This window comes from Dendropsophus ebraccatus, chromosome 5, assembly GCF_027789765.1.
Source record: "Dendropsophus ebraccatus isolate aDenEbr1 chromosome 5, aDenEbr1.pat, whole genome shotgun sequence".
In the NCBI taxonomy this organism is placed as follows: domain Eukaryota; kingdom Metazoa; phylum Chordata; class Amphibia; order Anura; family Hylidae; genus Dendropsophus; species Dendropsophus ebraccatus.
Genome location: NC_091458.1, coordinates 63,468,704 through 63,489,983, shown reverse-complemented (window position 1 = coordinate 63,489,983; position 21,280 = coordinate 63,468,704). Strand labels below are relative to the sequence as shown.

Sequence of the window (21,280 nt, the reverse complement as noted above, 5' to 3'; positions counted from 1 at the left end):
ACAAAATCTAGCCTACTCTGATTTATTGCGAAGCAGCCAGATCCGTGCAGTGCGAAATGGTGATCTTAAAGTGTCACCGTTGTTATAACTTTCAAAATCTAAATCAACAGTAGATGTGATATAAAGCAAGTTTCCAATTAACATTCATTATTTTTGTTGTTATCATGCTGTAAAACAAAGCTGTACTTACCAGAAGTCCAGGTCCAGTCTCCTGAAGGCAGATTTTCTGACTTGTGCTGGTTGAAAAAAAACGACTAGACACAGGAATTCCGGCCAGTACAGAGAGTCACTGCTCAATGTGTCCATCAATCACATGACTGCCTTCTCTCTGTGAGCGCTCAGATGGCCTGGGAAACATAGTACTTCATGTTTTTTAACTGTTTCCTGTTCTTTGAGGGGAAAAAAAGTCAGAAAACAGAAAGTGCTGTATACTTGAATGTATATTGCAAACTTGCTTTAAATCACATCTACTGTTGAATTAGATTTTTAAAGTTATAACCACAGTGACACTTTAAGCTGTGCGGCTGAAGTCACTGTGTAAATTATAACTGATCTTGAGCTTTTAATTTTCTTGTGTAAACTCTGGTTCCTAATTCTTTGCTGTAAAGTACATAAGACACAATGGAAATAATAGTATAGACCCTAGGCAGGTCTATATGCATTCTCTTTTGGATACTCACATAATTCTTGTGCTCTGCTCTTAATAGGTGTGGCACATTGTATGAACATTGTATAAGCTTTGGGAGTACTTTATTATACTTGTGTAGGAAATAGGACCATCTAGAATCACTGCTATACTCAGTAGAAAGAGTCTCTTTAATGCTCACACTGTTTCTCGCAGTCCTTGCTTTTATTTGTATCAGGCCATAAATCAATCCAGCTCTGTACCTCTGAGCAGGTACTTATTTGTGTAACTGTGGAAAACATTACTCATATTTTCCAATGGAAAAAATGCACCTCCAGTCCAGGGCAGAACATATTACACGTTTAGCTGACACTGAGGGACTAGACTGCAGCCAGAAGATGACGCAGATCATTTCTTTTCTAATGACTCCACACATAGTATAGCATTAAAGACCTCAGCTGTCAATATCCACTGAAGGCATGTGAAGATTATCGCCTCTCTTTTCTCCTCCCATTAGCATAGGAAGTGTCCAGCTTACTCATTGGGGGCGGCTTGAATTTCTGGTCATTGGAGGGGGTTATGAAAGGGCTCAGACTATAGTCATCGGTTACTGGAATTTAGAACTTTTAGACACAAGCGGCTTTATGGAGGTCTTGTTCTGAGCTCTTACTGGCAGGAGACTTTGAGCAGCTGGTAAAGTCACAAGGGCATGTGCTTATTTTGGACTTAGCTTAATAACTGATCGCTTTTCGGCACTCAGAGAATGTTCTATAAATACCTGTGTGCTTTAATTATCAAAATGTGTCTTCACACTGGTGTCTTTATCGTCAGCCGGTGTACGGGGGCGTTATAGGAAATAGCAACGTATTTATTGGGGTACGTGCAAATGAGACAAGGGAAATGATGAGTGGAAAAAATAATAATGTCTTTTATTAGGAGATACATACACTTAAATAACAGTCACATTGCCATTGAAAAGTCTGCTGATACATTATATGGTATAAAACATGCTATGTGGACGATGAGGACATATTGATTAGTGTCATTTTGTAAATTATATCATAGAATGGTACATCAGCTTTTCTTAGTGATTCAGCCTATGTGATTCCTATGTTTGAACCCAGCCTACAAGTAATACTAATACACAATAAGGCCTCTGCTGGAGCATACCACAATTCATAAGCAACTGGAGTTATATGGATACAGAGTAGGACCTCATGGACTTCAATGGGTGCTTTACCTTGGCTCAGAATGAAAGTTAAAAGTTAAAATGATGAGCACATAAATTTCTCATTGATTTTCATTGAAAGAAAAAAATTAATGACACATTGTTTTATATGATACTATCTAGTATACTATGAACTGCGAGGTTTGTAGCCATACTTTCATATGTTATGTACATACTATAAACCATTTCTGTTTTGTTTCGTCTTATGTTGTTAATATTACTTGGATTTCCAAAATCCTTTGTGCCCCAATATAGATTATGATAGATATGTTTTTTACCAAAACAAACAGATATGACCAAAACTCAATATAAAATCCACTTGCTTTGTCCACAGAGTATACACCTATGCTATTTCCTCCCCATTCTCTGAAATCTAACCTAGTCCTAGCCAGCGGCCCTGTTGTTTTCTGTCTTCTGTTTAGATCACAAAGATCCCAAATATGTTTGCATTCTGAGACCCACAACCACCTTATTGGACTTAGTTACTAAGCAGATGTGACTGTTACGCAGACTAGTAATGGGCAATTTCCGGCCATTTTGGTAGAATCTTTCATTGCCCTCAAGTAACCTGCCATACAGGTTACTATATAATACAATTTTTTTTTGTCTCTAGTGTAAACATTTGGTATCAGTAATGTAATAATGACAGCCTGCATTATGGAAAGCAACATTTCTAACAATCAACAATAACTGGATTCATAAATAACACAAAACATACAACTTTAAATTAGGTAAATTGTTTCGATTTCTGTAACATTCATCTCAATTTCTTTAGATTGATGTATTTATCTTATTTATATTACTTTATATATATTTTGTAATTATAATTTTTTAAGTTTTGGTACCCTGCATGAGACTACTAGGACAATGGCTTGCTCCAATACAGTAAAAGGACTATACAAAACTCTAACAAGTAACGTCATTGGTGTTCCATTAGTTTCATGATTAATTCATGCTACAAACATAAAGCAAGCAGAAACATTACACAAAGTTAGAAATAGTCTAAATCATAAAGGGAGAAATCCTTAGGTTTGAGCAAACTATTCATTGAACATTCCATTATTCCATAAATCATATAAATAACCCTCTCTGTGTGTTTCTTTTGATGGAGAATGATATCAGGAAATCCATAATGCAGCAACTTGTCAGGATTCTTCAGATTCTTATATGCATATTTTATGAAGAGGTCCTAAACAATAAAGACCCCAAAATACCACTATAATCTGACCAGAAAGAGGAGAATCCACTCAGAATTGGGCATGTTGACCAATGGACCACTAACAAGTTTACCAATTAATATACATTGTCTTATAATGTTTGTCTTATACCAGATGTAGACGCCTCTGCACCACAAAACCCTGTCAACTAAGTTTGGATGAGTTGACACCTAGGCAATACCATCCTAAGCCCAGGCAGAGCTAAAAGAACAAGTTGTCAAGAACTTTCAACACCTAGATAGTAATGACAATGAGCTCTGTTTCCCAGTAAGGAAAAACTCTCTCCCATTGCTCAGAGATGGAGGGATCACTTTGTTAATCATTATGTCATGTTCCATTTCTTTAAGTTGTCAGCAAGTTATTCTCTCTTCCTCATATTTCATGCAGAAAGTCTACTGGAAAGAGTCCCACCTTTCGCCCAGTCAAGACTTTGATATAACCATTTACTTCTTCGCCTTTTTGTACCACAATCTAGAGCAAAGACACAGCAGATAATTAGCAATAGACCAAGAAAAAACTAGAGAATATATCTAAACTTAAATTAAAGGTATCATCCAGTATTAGGAAAATGTTTGTCCAAGATTAGAAAAAAGGCCTGATATTTTTCCAGAAACAGTTCCACCTTTGCTAGGAGTTTATGTCCAATATTGCAGCTCATTTCCAGTTATACAGATTTTAGATTACTTCTACGTAAAAATCTCAAGTCTTCCAGTACTTGTCAGCTGCTGTATGTCCTGCAGGAAGTGGTGTATTCTTTCCAGTCTGATATGGTGCTCTCTACTGCCACCTCTGTACCAGTTCCTGTCACGGACAGAGGTGGCAGCAGAGAGAACCGTGTCCGACTGGAAAGGATACACCACTTCCTGTAGGGCATACAGCAGCTGATAAGTACTGGAAGACTTGAGAAGTAATTTTCAAATCTAACTCGATCTGTGAAAAAAAATGTTTTCCAGAGAACCCCTAAAATTGGCATACCAATTTTCTTAAATTTTTATACTGAACTCACAGTGTTACTTCAATTTGTTCTGTATGCTGTTTTATTTCAGGTAAAAGACTACGGAATTCTTGCGGATAAATTCAGCGGAATTCCGTCGCCTGTACGCGCTCAAGGCCGCGCGCCTTTCGGCCGGCTCCAAAGACACCATTCTATGGGCCGTCTGATTCCGCATTCCGACAAATTCTTTTGGCGGAATGCGGAATCAGCCGGCCCATAGGATGGTGTCTATGGAGTCGGCAGAAAGGCACACGGCCTTGAGCCCGTACAGGCGAGGGAATTCCGTGGAATTTATCAGCGAGAATTCCGTAGCCTGAACCCACCAAAATAGCTCTTAAACCTTTCAGGATGACGGACATAAGCATTTTTAAGTAAAACCCAAGATTGAACAAACTCAAGTAACACTTTCTGTTATTAATGCTTTCTGTTAGGCGGGTGTAATATAATGATATAAGCAGTTTGGCTTGCTGGTTTCAGTTTCTCTTTACCCAATCTTCTACAATAGACAAACCCCAATACTGCATACCATTACGGCTGGTATACATAGACAAGACTGCACTATATTCTTACCTGGTCTTTTTTTAGTGTGATCTGTCCAATTTCTCTATTTCCCACAAAGGATCGGGTCACTTTGTACACTCTCTCCCCAGCTCGCACACGAATGATGTAGTTAGCTGGAAAGAAGCCTGATTTCTCGGCTATTTTACCCTAGGGTACAAAAAATATATGCAAGTTCTGTTTTAAGTCTTACATACAATACATGAGAATACTTTAGGGTTAGTATGGATCAGAACGAAAGTCACACACATGGTTCCTTAACATGGGTACCCAAACTTCCACATTTGGCAGCAGCCGATACTGCAAGATGTTCTATACTTACAATCAGTTTCTATTTTTTGAATTTTTGAACATTGTTATGGGGCATCTTGCTTGGGCTAAAAGCTATCAAAATGTTGTTCATGTACCTCAATTGATATCAATAAAGTACAGCTCAACCTGCAAAAATTGAGCCTACACAAAATTTTTATAAGCAGTAAAACAATACAAACACAAAATAAATATGGTATTGCTGTAATTGTACTGATCTTTACCGAGAAAGTTGTTAACATAAAAATGTATGACTCTTCGAAGGAAATGATCAAAAGCAAAAGTTGGTTTTCCACAGAATAGGTGGTCAGTGTCTGATTGCTGGCATGGTGAATATGCATTATGCATATTTGACCACACTAAGTACCACTGGCCAATTTCCCATTGATTTCAATTGAGAGCATTATTACATTGAAAATACGGTTGTATTTTCACCTCAATTTTGCGCCAGTATTTTGGTATTATTTGCTGTGTTTGAACATAACCCAGGACTGTACTGCAGCCGAAGTGTATAATTTATTTTGTTAATAAATAGATGGATTGCAGTATACTTACCCTCCACCATTCTTCATTGGAGTCATCAATAACTGTGATCCTGTCTCCAGCTCTGAAATAAAACACAGAGTATTCCATGTTTTGTCATTGTGAGCAGACATGCATGCTATTGCATATGTACCAATGCATATTACTAGTTCTGTGTAAGTGGATTAGATAAGTTTGCATTACACAGGGTGATAAAGTTGTAAAGATACACAGGGAGATTTATCAAACATGGTGTAAAGTGAAACTGGCTCAGTTGCCCCTGCAGCCAATCAGATTCCACCTTTCATTCCTCACAGACTCTTTGGAAAATGAAAGGTGGAATCTGATTGGCTGCAGGGGCAACTGAGCCAGTTTCACTTTACACCATGTTTGATAAATCTCCCCCATACTTCCTTCACACTCTTCGTTCACAATCACAACCATCCTTGATTAATTGTGATGGACATGAAGTGCAACTATGTAAGATCACTATCAGTGACAAATCCTTGCTTAGCAGAACCACAGAAGCTAATACTTACTGGAAATCTAGGTCATCCTTCTCCAGTGCTTTAAAGCGGTAAAGAGCAACAAAATAGTGAGACTGCATGAAGCCTCCCCGTACACCAGGTTGTGTCTTCTTATTCTAATAGGGGAAATTTATAACGTACGGTGCAAATTAGTGTCAAGAAACAGCAGAGTTTTAATAACCAAAGCAAACTCATCTACACTCACCGGCCACTTTATTAGGTACACCTGTCCAACTGCACGTTACCACTTAATTTCTAATCAGCCAATCACATGGTGGCAACTCAGTGCATTTAGGCATGTAGACATGGTCAAGACAATCTCCTGCAGTTCAAACCGAGCATCAGTATGGGGAAGAAAGGTGATTTGAGTGCCTTTGAACGTGGCATGGTTGTTGGTGCCAGAAGGGCTGGTCTGAGTATTTCAGAAACTGCTGATCTACTGGGATTTTCACGCACAACCATCTCTAGGGTTTACAGAGAATGGTCCGAAAAAGAAAAAACATCCAGTGAGCGGCAGTTCTGTGGGCGGAAATGCCTTGTTGATGCCAGAGGTCAGAGGAGAATGGGCAGACTGGTTCGAGCTGACAGAAAGGCAACAGTGACTCTAATAGCCAACCGTTACAACCAAGGTAGGCAGAAGAGCATCTCTGAACGCACAGTACGTCGAACTTTGAGGCAGATGGGCTACAGCAGCAGAAGACCACACCGGGTGCCACTCCTTTCAGCTAAGAACAGGAAACTGAGGCTACAATTTGCACAAGCTCATCGAAATTGGACAGTAGAAGATTCGAAAAACGTTGCCTGGTCTGATGAGTCTCGATTTCTGCTGCGACATTCGGATGGTAGGGTCAGAATTTGGCGTCAACAACATGAAAGCATGGATCCATCCTGCCTTGTATCAACGGTTCAGGCTGGTGGTGGTGGTGTCATGGTGTGGGGAATATTTTCTTGGCACTCTTTGGGCCCCTTTGTACCAATTGAGCATCGTTGCAACGCCACAGCCTACCTGAGTATTGTTGCTGACCATGTCCATCCCTTTATGACCACAATGTACCCAACATCTGATGGCTACTTTCAGCAGGATGATGCGCCATGTCATAATGCTAGAATCATCTCAGACTGGTTTCTTGAACATGACAATGAGGTCACTGTACTCAAATGGCCTCCACAGTCACCAGATCTCAATCCATTAGAGCATCTTTGGGATGTGGTGGAACGGAAGATTCGCATCATGGATGTGCAGCCGACAAATCTGCCGCAACTGTGTGATGCCATCATGTCAATATGGACCAAAATCTCTGAGGAATGCTTCCAGCACCTTGTTGTATCTATGCCACGAAGAATTGAGGCAGTTCTGAAGGCAAAAGGGGGTCCAACCCATTACTAGCATGGTGTACCTAATAAAGTGGCCGGTGAGTGTATATACTAAGGAAGAGGTAAAACTACTAGATTAGCAATAAGGGCCAAGATGTTTTGCAGATTGACAGGGTGAGTTCTAGTTATGCTGCGTTTACACGGAACGATTATCGTTCGAATTTTCACAATAACGATCTTATTTGAGTGATAATCGTTCCGTTTAAACACAGCAAACAATCAAGCAACGAGCGAGAAATTGTTTGATTTGATCTTTCAACATGTTCTCAAATCACAGTTTGTCATTCACTAAAAATTCGCAGATCGTTTCATGTAAAGTCTTTCAAAGATTCGCCCTATGTGAAAGATGGGCTTAAGCAATCTTAAAAACGATTGTAATAACGATTTTTCTTACGAATTTTCTAACGATTTTTCTAACAATATATTCGTCTAAACGCTGATCGTTATAAAAGCCAAATCGTTGCTTCAAAATCGTTAAACGATTAAACCAAAATAGCTCAAATATACAGACTGCTTGAAGGGGTACTCCAGAGAAAAAAACTGTTTTAAAATCAAATGGTGTCAGACAGTTATTTCTAAGATTAAAATGTATAATTTACTACTATTCAAAAATCTCAAGCCTTAAAGCATACTTCCAAACTGTCCCAGATCTGGCAGGACAGTCCAGATTTTGGGGTGATGTCCCACTTCCCCAGGACGGCCCCCATGTCTCCTGCAATCCCAGCCAGCCCGCATTCCCCCCTGTGCCCCGTACCGGTGTTTGCACTGGGGGTTACTGTCACCAGGTGCTGACAGGGGCCCTTTCATTGTGACGCCGAGCAGGAGCCATTGGCTTCCTGCTCTGTCAATACGTTTGTGGCCGGAGGCTTCATTTTGCCTCTAGCCCCAAGAGGCCTCTCTCTACCTTATTCTTATTAGGGGGAATTGGCTAATGGGGGGCTTACTACCAGCAGGAGAAAAAGGCAACATGGGGGGGGGGGCTTCCTCCTAGGGGACAATGGCTACATGGGAGAGGCCTTCCTACCAGGTGGAAATGGCTATGTGGGGGTTTACTAGGAGACAATGACTACATGGGAGGGCTTACTACCAGGAGACAGTGACTCAATGGAGCGCATACATACTACCAGGAGACAATGACTACATGGGGGGCATACTACCAGGAGACAATGACTACATGGGGGGCAATCTACCAGGAGACAAAGGCGCTATGTCACTATGTGGTGAAGCTGTGGTGATATTTGTTCATTATATAATGGTAATAGGTGATGTGGATATGGTGGTGTGGCTATAGGGGGTGTGGTACATTGCCATGAATGTCCCTCTTTCCTCGCAGCAAAAGTTGGGAGCTATGCTTCAAGTACTTAGCATCCGAAGTATTCGCTACAAAAAGTGGCGATTTCTTCTTGTCTTAAAGGGTGCATTCTGTTGCCACCTCTGTCTGTGACAGGAACTGTCCAGAGCAGTAGCAAGTCCCCATAGAAAACCTCTCCTGAGAAGTAATTTACAAATCTATATAACTTTCTGACACCATTTTTTTAAAAGTTTTTTTTTTAATTCTCTGGGGTGCCCCTTTAAAGCATTAGTGTCATTTCCAGTAACTTTTGACATGATAGACATGCCATTGCTTTCTCACACTCGAAGTAGAAAAATAAAAACAAAAAAATCGGGAGAGGGGGAACCACCATGTTGTTCCAGAGGCATGAACAACAGAAACCTTACAGAATTTTTGTGCCAAAATTTTGTGACATTTTCCAGTCTGTGCAGCTCACACAAGGGAGTCAGAGAGGATGCAGGACGTTGGGCACATTTGAGCACGGAGGGGTTGTGACCTTTGTATTTATCACAGTTTATGTGTGCACACAGGTTTAATTGTTACTGAAATCTGCACCAGCTCGGAGCTCCATATGAGACGCTGATTCTCTAATGAGGATACAGCCATTTTGATGTCAGTATTGCCCTAACAGTATCAGTCTGATTTTACACAACCAAATGAATTGATGTTTTCGTTCTGATGATCAGCTGCCCCATTTATTGATAAGCCTGTTCCTTCATCATTGCCCTTTACCACTTCCATTGTTTAATATGTAACATTTTTGTGAGCAGTTTCCTTCTCTTATTGTTCTAAACTATTACAAATGCTCTTTTACACTCGGTGTTACATTTGGCAGATTTTACGCATGGCCCTCTTAGGGGAAGGTGACACATTTTGAAAAACTGCAATTACCTTTGCATCCTGTGCATTTTTATCTCCTTTCTTGTCACCATCAGGAGAATCTAGGATAAAACAAGACAACAGTGGTGGGAATGACACTTGTGCAGCACATTTCATTTCAAGACCTCAAAGCTCTTTTCAGATACAATTAAAACAAGGGATTTGCAATTATGATTACTCATTTATAATTGGTGCTCATTATCTCCCTGGAGAGGATAAAAGGCTAAACTGACCTTCTGCGGAATCACAAGTCTGACCTTCACGTCAGGGAGGATATTACTGAGAGCAACCATTACTGCCTGAACAGTTTTTTTGACATATAACTCTCTGCAGGCTCTAAGTTTGGGCTGTAGATAATAACATTTATTCCAAGAATATTTGGGGCACAACTGGGGACTTATGTGGCATGGAAAATCTATAATCTCTTAAGCCCACCATGAAAGATCACAAGGGAACATACTCACCTCCTTCCTGCTTTCCTTCCTCTTGTTTCGGGGGCTCTGGTTCCTCATCAATCATCGCAGCAGGCTGGGGGGAAACGACACAATCATGTATACACGTAAGATAAAACAAGGGCATTTTTAATCAGAATATTTCGCTTTTATCCCTACACTTCATAGCATATAACAGCATAATTATCATATCAGTGCCAGGCTCATTTTCCAGTCAATCGTTGTACTTGTTTCCACAGGAATGAAAGTCGGAAAAAGACCTTGGAAAAGTTTGAACTTTATTTCCCAGGAGAGTTAGTGAGAAAAAAATTGCGGATAAAACACAAATTCTCTATAGTGATGACACAGCTGAAATCTATCAAAATGGGTTATGGGGAAACATGATGGGAAAGCGTATTTTATACTGACACTGATGTAAAACCAAGATGGTAATATACTGTATGTAGGCAGAGGGGAGCTGGAGAGCAGGGGTGCATGTATGTACCTCAGGTGTGTATGTACCTCAGTTTGAGAACTGAGCAGTGTTTCCCAAATAAAATAATGTTAACTTGTTAATTTGGTTCCAGTACCTACCAATATGTAATGTCCAGGTAATTTTTTGTTCGAATACAGAATTGTTCAAACTTGGAAGCGTTTAAACACAGAGGTACCACTGTTTCTAAAGCTGTACAGCCTAAGGCTATGTTCACACCAGGGCCGTCTTAACAGCATTATGGGCCCCTGGACAGAGGTGCGAAATGCCCCGATCCGCCCCCCCCCCCCCCCCCCCCGCCAGCGGCGGCCGCCGCCGCCGTCAAAGCCCCCTTATCTGGTAAGGTATATTGCCTATAATAGTGATTGTCATATATGTTGCACGCATACAGTATATCACTATTATATGCAATATACCTTACCACCTATTTATACATATAGATACAGGTATAAAGGTGGAGCAGTAGGTAGGTGGTTATATAGCCTATAATAGTGATATATGTGTACAACCATATACACAGGTATATGTGGGGTATACAGGTGGTGGGTAAAAGCCTAATTAATATATATTGGTGCCCCTGTCTATATATGAGACATTTGGCTTTCCCTCTGCATGTACGCCATGTTGTCTCCCTGTATACTGTATAATACAGGGAGTCTGTGTATACTGTATTATACAGTATACAGGGAAACAACACGGCTTATATATAGAGAAGGGCAAAACAACATGTCTCATATATACAGAAGGGCAACCTTATGACTATTATATATGAGAACCATGTTGTTTCCCTGTATACTGTATACAGGGGAAACAACATGGTTCATATATAATATAATAGTCATGTTGTTGTCCCTCTGTCTATATGAGACATGTTGTTTTGCCCTTCTCTATATATAAGCCGTGTTGTTTCCCTGTATACTGTATTATACAGTATACAGGGAGACAACAATGGAGCGATATATACACACTCAGGAGGAAGATAAGTATATAATACACTGCTGTATACACTGAATGGAGATATATATACACTCAGGAGGAGGATAAGTATATAATACACTGCTGTATACACTGAATGGAGAGATATATACACTCAGGAGGAGTATAAGTATATAATACACTGCTGTATACACTGAATGGAGAGATATATACACACTCAGGAGGATGATAAGTATATAATACACTGCTGTATACACTGAATGGAGATATATACACACTCAGGAGGATAAGTATATAATACACTGCTGTATACACTGAATGGAGAGATATACACACTCAGGAGGAGGATAAGTATATAATACACTGCTGTATACACTGAATGGAGATATATACACAATCAGGAGGAGGATAAGTATATAATACACTGCTGTATACACTGAATGGAGATATATACACACTCAGAGGAGTTACACCCCCTCTCCCTCCCTCCCTGTTTACCAGTTCACCCACTGCCCTGTATGCATCCCTGCAGAGAGCACTCCCATGATTAACACCTTCCCTGCCAGCTAGCCTCCCCCCCCCCCCCCCTTCGTATCAGCACACACTCACTTAGGCTTTGTGCTCCAGCTTCTCCTTCCTCTCAGGGCTCTGCTGGTGACGTCACTCATGCTCCGCACGGGAATGCAGGGGGTGAGAGAAACCTCTAGTGACCGGAAGCAGAATGCAGCTTCCAACCACTAGAGCGAGCTGTGCACAGCCCATATCTGCCAGCGCTGATCAGGAGCACTCCCAGTTAAAGAGCCAGGGAATATGTCACAGGGCAGGGGCCCCCTAGGACGCAAGGGCCCCCGGGCAGCCGCCTACCATGCCCAATGGGTAAGACGGCCCTGGTTCACACAATCTTAAATTTTCAATTAATCACGGCCATTGTTGCAAATTGCAACAGAGTGTATACACATAGTCCACCGCACTTTGCATTGTGTGCTATGGGTAATTGGGATGTGGGCACACAGGAATGCAGAAAAAAAGACAAATTTGGTCAGCTCTCCTAGAACACCATTCACACTAGGCAGGAGCACGTTGCTATGGCTGAAATTGCAAACACACAAGACACAAAAAAAACAACAGCTCACCGCAATGGCAAGAGTCACCAGGGAGGGGCTCTAGTACAATCCTGGGCAGGTGTTTATTATCATTTCAGTGTTATCCCTTCCTCCTATTGTTCTTTACTAATTACCCCAAAATAATAAAGTGAACATAGAAGGTTAGAAATTATGGCTGTAGAGGAAAAACTAAATTCTTGCATTGACCTCTGTATTTAGACCATTTTCTCAGTGCTCAGTAACTGAAGCACCTTTGGCAGTGATTCCAGCCTCCACTCTTCTTGGGTAAGATGCACAAGGTTTTAACACCTGGATTTGGGGATTTTTTGCCATTTTTTCCAGACACTCGCACCTCTAACCATGCTAATTAGAATTTAAGGAGAAGTCTAGCGAAAGTATTGTACTGTCAGTGTCACCCAAAAGTTATACAAATTACCAAAATACACTTATTATGGGAAATGCACATAAACTGTTTTTTTTTCCCTGCACTTACTACTGCATTAAGGCTTCACTTCCTGGATAAAATGGTGATGTCATGACCCGACTCCCAGAGCTGTGCGGGCTGTGGCTGCTGGAGAGGATGATGGCAGGGGGACACTGAGTGACACAGGGCACTGGAGGGACACTGAGCATCCCCCTGCCATCATCCTCTCCAGCAGCCACAGCCTGCACAGCTCTGGGAGTCAGGTCGTGACATCACCTTTTTATCCAGAAAGTGAAGTCTTGATGCAGTAGGAAGTGCAGGGAAAAAAGCACTTTATAAGCATTTCCCATAATAAGTGTATATTGGGGATTTGTATAACTTTTGGGGGGCAATACAATACTTTAATTAAAAAAAATTGCCAGACTTCTTCTTTAAGACCAAAAACCTCAATCTTGGATTCACCAGAGAATCTTGTTTCTAAAGGGAGGATTTATTTATTTATTATTTTAGCAAAAGATAAAATATAAATAAGTGAAAGGGTCTGAAGACTTTTAATTATATATATATATATATATATATATATATATATAAAACGTTAGAGGTTGCATACAGTATGTTGTATTGTATGTTCATTTTTTTTTATTCCCTTTTGAAAGCAATCACTAAATACAATGTACATGCACATCTTACTCACATTTTTCTTGTCATCTTTATCCTTTTTCCTTTCTTTATTTGCCATGATGACTCCAGTTCTCAAAGTATCAAACACAGGGTCTGTGCGATTGGCAGCAGCTGTGATAAAGAATGTAAAATAAATATGCTGTATATTTTGGGGGATTTGACTACTTTGATGCCATATGCATAAAATCCCTATGAATTAGATTGTTAAATGAAACATGTTTAAATGTTGACTGGTTAAAGGGGTTTTCTGACTGAAATAGACTAGTGATCTACCTAAAGGTCAGTGATCGGCGGGGTGCCAACACCCAGCACCTAAATGCGATGAGGGATGTAGCAGTTAGTTTTCTTTTGTATTAAATATTAACAATTAAAAAAAAATGTTGGGTTTCCTATACAAATGAGACATACTTGCCCTCTGCTATCAAATAAACCAATATAATTCCTCACACAATTGTAAAGCTGCTCCTTTATACTCCATTCACTTACAACAATCCACAGGACGTCTCTCACCCAAACAGCAAACAGAATGTTCTAATTAATAAAACAATTAGATGAAAGTGCAGAAATAACTCGCTTCTTCTAACACTCGTGTGAACTGCTAGAAAAAAATCTTCAACAAATCCACTTTCTAGTCCTTTCAATTATGGATAACCTCTTCTATGTGCAAAGGCAAACTGGTAGGATTAATTGAATGTGTTTCTGTGGAATTTAGACAACCGAGCATAATTCGCTTACAACGTGAATCTTTTTAATGATTAGAACAGCAATATATAGAGAAGGAAATATTTCCCATGCTTCTAGCTTTTCTGGAGATTGGTGAGCATTACATACAGTTACATAATATAGTCGGAAAAGACACATGCTCAATATGATCAACAAGGTATGGGAGAAGATGTAGAAGAGTGCAAAGGTGCAACTTTAGACCTTTGTTTTTCCATGTTGATCCAGAATAAATCTATTGAGTATGAACTAATGTCTTCTATAGGAAAGGTGCCCCTGAAGTATAAGAGTGAATTAATACTCAAAACAAAGTTTCTAGACAACTTTATAATGATAACATAATAATAACTTTTTTTTTATGAAATCCCTTAGAGGAGTATTCCCATCTTACAAAGCTATCCCTAGTTCCCCAGTAGTCGGACGCCAATGACCAGCTAGTTATCCACGATGCTATGGATAGGGGATAACTATTGTCAGATGGGAATGCCCTTTGAAGGTTATTTCAGGATGCCACTTTCTGTTCATGTAGCCTGTTAGAGCATATGAACATCATGGAGGAGAGTCTCTTCCTTCGGCCATGTGTCAGCCATTTATTACACAGCCTGCTGCCGCAGAGGACATACATTTCCACTGATGATAACATCAGGGCACAGGAGAAGTAGGACTTTAAAAAAGGTGTTTTTACTACTGTAATGTGCTAAGTTTCCTTTACCATGTTGGAGCATTGAACATACTTTCCCTCTCATATCATTGGTTATTTTCCAATGCCAGTCCAGCTGTCTCATGTACGGAGGCTTTCAATAGCATATTCGTGGTGTGACAGGTCTCTGTTAATGTGTCAGGGAAGTCTGATGTTGTGCACATGTATCTTATCCAATGAATGATGTTCTGTGCACATATACATATAGCCAAAATGTCCCATGGACATGGTGGATATAATAACAGAGCTTATTCCAGGCCTCCATCTGTGCTTTGACCATGACTGATACTTTGGGGGAGATTTATCAAGACCGGCCTACTCGTACGCTGGTCTTAATTTAGGCCCCACCCCAATGACTAATTGGTGGACGCCTGTTTGTAAACCGGTAGGACCTCTGCCTGTTGCATGGTGGGTGCAGAAATCTATACCACCTCCGAAGCAGGCATAGATTTCTGCCATGATTACTGTTTGCAGGTGTGAATCACAATAAATCAGGTGTAAATCATGATAAATGAGGCACAGGAGAAGGTCACACCTCCTCCACACCTTGCCGTGCTCCCCCGGCCCACCCATCTGGCAGGTGGTCGCTTGCATGATGGGTGGGCTCCAGTGCTGACTGATCTCTTCTAACATGAATAGTGTGATCCAGAATTACAGCTATGGCAAAAACTACAGTATGTCTTTAATGATAAATCACAGGAAAACTATAATACAATGTGATTGTGGTTCCATGGGTAACAAAGTTGGTATGTGTCCCCAGAATGAGCAGTATATTATTATATTATAAATATTATTCACATCCATCACACCTATGAAAAAATACTTGGAAAGTGGAACTTTTACAACACAAAAGGGGTTTGTAAAATCTTACTATATACAGTTGCTCATCTCTATTAGTTACTGATCTATAATCATATGAAATAATGCAAGCTTGAAGAGCCAATACTTCCATGCTATATATATATATATATATATATATATATATATATATATATATATATATATATATATATATTTTTATTTATTTTTTTTTTTTTGTAAACAATACTGTTCCATGCTACCATACCTGTAGACTCCTGCCAGAGAGCAACCAAAATATCAGAAATCATAATGTAATGGTGCCACCTTGTGGTCATGGGATAATTAGCAGTTGTTGATTTTAAAACCATGAGTTTTTAATTCTAGTGGAGGGTGGGGTTAGGCGCTTATCTCCCTATAAAATGAATTTAGGTAGGCTGAACATGTCATTCTATAACCCCTGAAACTTGGTGGCCATTAAATGTGTCTTCAGAATTTCCTTTTTACATGTCGATACAGAAAACACTTTGTGGCACATTAATCATTCTCTTTGCACCATTATTTTGTCTAATTTGGTGTTTTTGCACACAATGTAGCAACAATTATCAAGGTGTGCTATTTTTGAGCAGTTTATGCTGGAGGCACCTTTTTTCTAGGAGGGGGCATGGTTTCATGTTAGCTACTTTATTAGCCAGATGTGCAGCAGAACTCCACTCCTCCCCTGAAGTCGTTTCTTAGCCAAGATTTGCTAACTAAAAAATACAAAGAAAAACTAGAAAATAGAAAAAGGCCTGTGCCCCTATTGATGCAGTACATTTCGAGTGAGGTCTGTGAGTTTTTCACACAGCATGGAAAAATGTGCAAGTGCCCCTAAAGTACCAGCTGTATAAATAACAACATTACTTTCTAAAAGCTATTCAATGTTTTATGGAGACTGACTGTCGATATTGTTGAGGGAAGGAGAGCAGCAGGGAGATATAATAGGATCATCATTAGTGATGAGCGAATACTAAAATGCTCTGGTGCTCGGTACTCGAGACAAATATTTCCCGATACTCGGGTGCTCGTTTTGAGTAACAAACCCTATTGAAGTCAATGAAAACTTGAGCATTTTTGCAGGGGACCCAAGCTTGGCCCAGGAAAGGTTGCGTGAAAACCTGTCAACCTCAGAAAATGATGGAAACACCACGGAAATGGACAAGAAACAACAGGGGCAGCATGTATGGATGCCTGCATGCACCACCTGCTGTCCCCTTTCTGCCAGCAGTCGAACAGTGTGCAGCTAAGATTGTGGTAGCTGCACTGCAAGTCCCAACCAGCAGCCTGGAGTACTCCAAACAAAATAAAAATTTTAAGCCCTTACAAGGGCTCTTGTATTCTTTGTCTAGTATCCCTGCCTACAGGAACACTAATTCCCTTTCTAACACTCTCTGCTAGCAGTCGATCACCACAGCGTGCAGCTAAGATCGTGGTAGCTGCACTGCAAGTTCAGCCAGCAGTCTTGAGTACTCCAAAAAGAATACAATTTTAATCCCTTACAAGGGCTGTAAGGTTCTTTCTCTAGTATCTCTGCCTACAGGAACGCTAATTCCCTCCCTAACGCTCTCCCTGACAAGCAGCAGCTCTTCCAGCAAGCATGTAAGGCGAGCACTGACCAACCAATCGCTGCTATCGACATGTATGGGTCCCACTTCATCGCACAATGTACCAAAGAGTCTCCTGCATGTTTATTGGCTGAGAAATTGCGCCCAAACTTGCAAGAGAAGGATGATGCCATTTTCTTGAGTATTGCAAGATGCTCGTCCGAGCATCGAGCACCTTCGAGTACCTTAATACTCGAACGAGTACCAAGCTCAGACGAGCATGCTCGCTCATCACTAATCATCATACAAGTATGTCCACAAGTGACGGAAAAATAAAAGCGCTATGGCTCTTAGAAAAATCTATCTACAGGGCTGGTTGGAGTGTCTTTTTTTGCGGCCTGATCTCTATATTTTATAATATCATATTGTTGCAAAAGAAAAATTATGATCCCTTTTTATTGATTTTTTCCTGATATATATAATTTTTTTAAAAATCTGCGATCCTGGTGTTTTTTTCCGTTTACGCCATTCACCGTGCGGGAACAATAATGTTATATTTTCATAGATTGGACAATTCCACACGCTACAATTTATAATATGTTTATTTATTTATTTATTTTTACATATTCTTATTTTTATAATGGGCAAGGAGAGATTTAAAACTTTTTTTGGAGGGGCTTATAAGGGTTTTTTAATACTTTTAAAAACTTTTTTTTTTAATTACACTTTTTTTTTTAAAATACTTATATTTTACTGTTAAACATGCAATCATTAGATTGCATATACTGATTTATGCTATGCCATAGCATAGCATAGATCAGTGTTATCAGCGATCTGTGCATAGAGCCTGCCTGAGGGCAGATTCTATATATATAGATGGCCGATCCGACAGGACTGAGGTAAGTGGCTTTCCCCGCCGTGTTATCGGGACATGCTGTGGGGGGGTCCTGATCAGTCAGTGACAGGTGCTTAACCTGTCACTGACTTTCTTAAACGCTGTGATCGCTATAGATTGCGGTGTTTAAAGGGTTAATGACAGGCAGCTGTGGTATCGCCAATCAGTAACTGTCATCGTGCTGTCATCCAATTATTGATTGGCTGAGTGGCCAGTATAGCAGCCAGGACAGACATTTTCCCCCGAGTTGTAACGTCATCACAACTCAGGGGAAAATGACTTCCGGTGGGGGTCCGGGGGCCATTCCCAACGCTCACCGTGGGCAGGGCATGAGGAGAGGTAAATTCCTACTTGTAATCAAAGTTCCCCCCTCCCCATGCAGGCTGCAGAATTTTAGTAATTGCTGGACTTCTCCTGTAATGGGCACTTTTTTATACAGTAGTGTGTTTGAGCCCTGTGCTTCAATTTTGCCCTTTTCAGTAATACTCTAAACACCATTGCATAAGAAAACCCCCACAAGGTTGGCAGTTTATGATACCTTGGCCCTGAGAACTCCAGGAAAGGCAACCAGGCCTTGTTAAAAGTCACACAGATCCCTCAGTTTCCCATTTTATGTGATTCACACTGATGCTGATCCACAGAAAACACATTATAATCCAGGAGCATGTGTATTACCACACAGGGAAAATACAATAGTGAAATGGCCAGTGTCTCTAATAAAGTTACTATTTATTGTATATACAACTATACAACATGCATCCTCCATTAACAAATGAAAATAGCTGTTTATATATGGTTTTCTCTTCAGCTAACTGGTAGACATTACAATGCTAGAAGAAACATTGAGGAGTAATGTAACTCACAGAAAGGCAGCAGTTCCTTTACAGTGGCATATTGCTGATTGCTGTACAGGGGGGAACTGTATGCGCGGCGGAAACCAGGGGGCTGCAAGAGAAAGGAGAATACATAGAATTCTGTATCATTTTATACATTTAGATAATAGATTGTTTGCAAAATAGGCAATGTTTTTGTCATTAAAGGGTATGGCCAGAGGCAGCAAAAATGCTGTTTGTAAATTTCAGTGCAGATTAAAGGGGTACTCCGGCCCGGGGGTATTTCTGAGCTATGGTCGGGTCAAGGATCGCGCCGCCCGTACACACGTCCCATGGCCGCTTCCTGGTGTGAGCTGTGGCATGAGACGTAACGTCTCAAGGCAGCTCAGCCATTCAGTGGCTGAGGCGGGATTCCCCTACGGCCGCTGAATGGCTGATCTGCCTTGAGACGTCACGTCTTATGCCACAGCTCACACCAGGAAACGGCCGCAGGACAGGTGTACGGGGCGGAGCGATCCGGGACCCGACGCTGGAACCAGGGAGGTAAGTGACCGCCGCCGTCTATAACCACCCCCTTACCGGTCATAGCTCAAAAATACTCCCGGGATGGATTACCCCTTTAAACAATGCCAAAGAAACCAAAAACCAACGGTGGGGGTTTATTAACCCCCCGGCCAGCATTTTAGCATCAAAAAGAAATAATTTTTTTGCAGAGTTATGCAGAAGTTAGCAGTGTTTTTCCCTTTTATCCTAGCTAAGTCAGTTTTTATAGGGGCTTAGTACACAGTGGGAATAGCTCGGTCACTATGGTAAATGAGCAGCGATCTGCTAGATCTGAGCCTATTACACAGCTCGATTATAGTGCAGCAAGAGCTTCACAGAGATTGTTAGTAATGTCCTTGCAGCCCTTTCTTTAAAGGACAAGTGCCATGAAAAACTTTTTCCCAGTAATTGAAGCACATTACAAAGTTATATAACTCTGTAATATGCTTCAATCACCTATCTGCCTCCCTTCCCTGTCTTTTCCCCCCTCCACCCCCCACCAGGAAGTGTCCTGACTCACACAGACCTGATTACTGTCGACACCGTCACCAAGCTCTTCTCTCAGCTCCTTCTCCTGTTACACTAGCTTCCCCCTCCCCTGCCTTGTCAGGTGACAGCTTGCTCAGCTCCCATTGGCTGAACAACTGCAAGCCATCACTTGTCACATCTCACTTGCTTATCTTCCCTCAGACTGACTCCGGCACATAGGCAGCTCCCCCTCCCCTCATACCCTCTCTCCCCCCTCCCCTCATCCCCTCTCTCCTGCTGCCGTGGACTCAGTGAAGGAGTCATGTCACTAGAGAAGATAAGCTGAGCAAGCAGAGTCACCTGACAAGGAGGGGGAGGGGGAGGCTGGTGTAACAGGACCTAGAGCAGCCCTCCTGCTGATGACTCCTCCTCATAAGAAGGAGCTGCCTGGTGACGGTGACGACAGTAATCAGGTCTGTGTGAGTCAGGACACTTCCTGGTGGGGGGTGGAGGGGGGAAAAGACAGGGAAGGGAGGCAGATAGGTGATTGAAGCATATTACAGAGTTATATAACTTTGTAATGTGCTTCAATTACTGGGAAAAAGTTTTTCATGGCACTTGTCCTTTAAGGCTGGGTTCACACTACGTATATTTCAGTTAGTATTGTGGTCCTCATATTGCAACCAAAACCCGGAGTGGATTGAATACACAGAAAGGATCTGTTCACACAATGTTGAAATTGAGTGGATGGCCGCCATTTAATGGCAAATATTTGCTGTTATTTTAGAACAACGGCTGTTATATTGAAATAATGGCAGTTACTTACTGTTATATGGCGGCCATCCACTCAATTTCAGCATTGTGTGAACAGAGCCTTTCTGTGTTTTTAATCCACTCCTGGTTTTGGTTGCAATATGAGGACCACAATACTGACTGAAATATACGTAGTGTGAACCCAGCCTAATAGTGTAATACTAAAGTTGATATATTATCTCTTCACACTCCCCTGTGTCTTCTCCCTGCAGCTGCTGGTGCAACTTCTGATCCGGTCGCTAAAGTGACAGGCCAATCACTGGCCATGGCGGTCCTGTCCCAGCCAATGACTG

At 41.0% G+C, this 21,280-nt stretch overlaps 1 protein-coding gene across 6 annotated transcripts in view; it reads right to left on the bottom strand.

Annotated features, from left to right (window-relative positions):
• Positions 1-1,554: 1,554 nt before the first annotated feature.
• Positions 1,555-21,280, bottom strand: part of STAC3 (SH3 and cysteine rich domain 3) — a 48,956-nt gene continuing 29,230 nt past the window's right edge. For all 6 annotated transcript variants that reach the window (XM_069972275.1, XM_069972271.1, XM_069972276.1 and 3 more), the window contains exons 4-11: positions 19,194-19,275; positions 13,648-13,745; positions 10,031-10,094; positions 9,579-9,628; positions 5,993-6,096; positions 5,487-5,538; positions 4,635-4,772; positions 1,555-3,541 (exon numbers count right to left, since the gene is read on the bottom strand). In XM_069972275.1, coding sequence (XP_069828376.1) covers positions 3,443-3,541; positions 4,635-4,772; positions 5,487-5,538; positions 5,993-6,096; positions 9,579-9,628; positions 10,031-10,094; positions 13,648-13,745; positions 19,194-19,275 — 687 coding nt within the window. In that variant the 3' untranslated portion in view covers positions 1,555-3,442. The remainder of the gene's footprint in view (positions 3,542-4,634; positions 4,773-5,486; positions 5,539-5,992; positions 6,097-9,578; positions 9,629-10,030; positions 10,095-13,647; positions 13,746-19,193; positions 19,276-21,280) is intronic.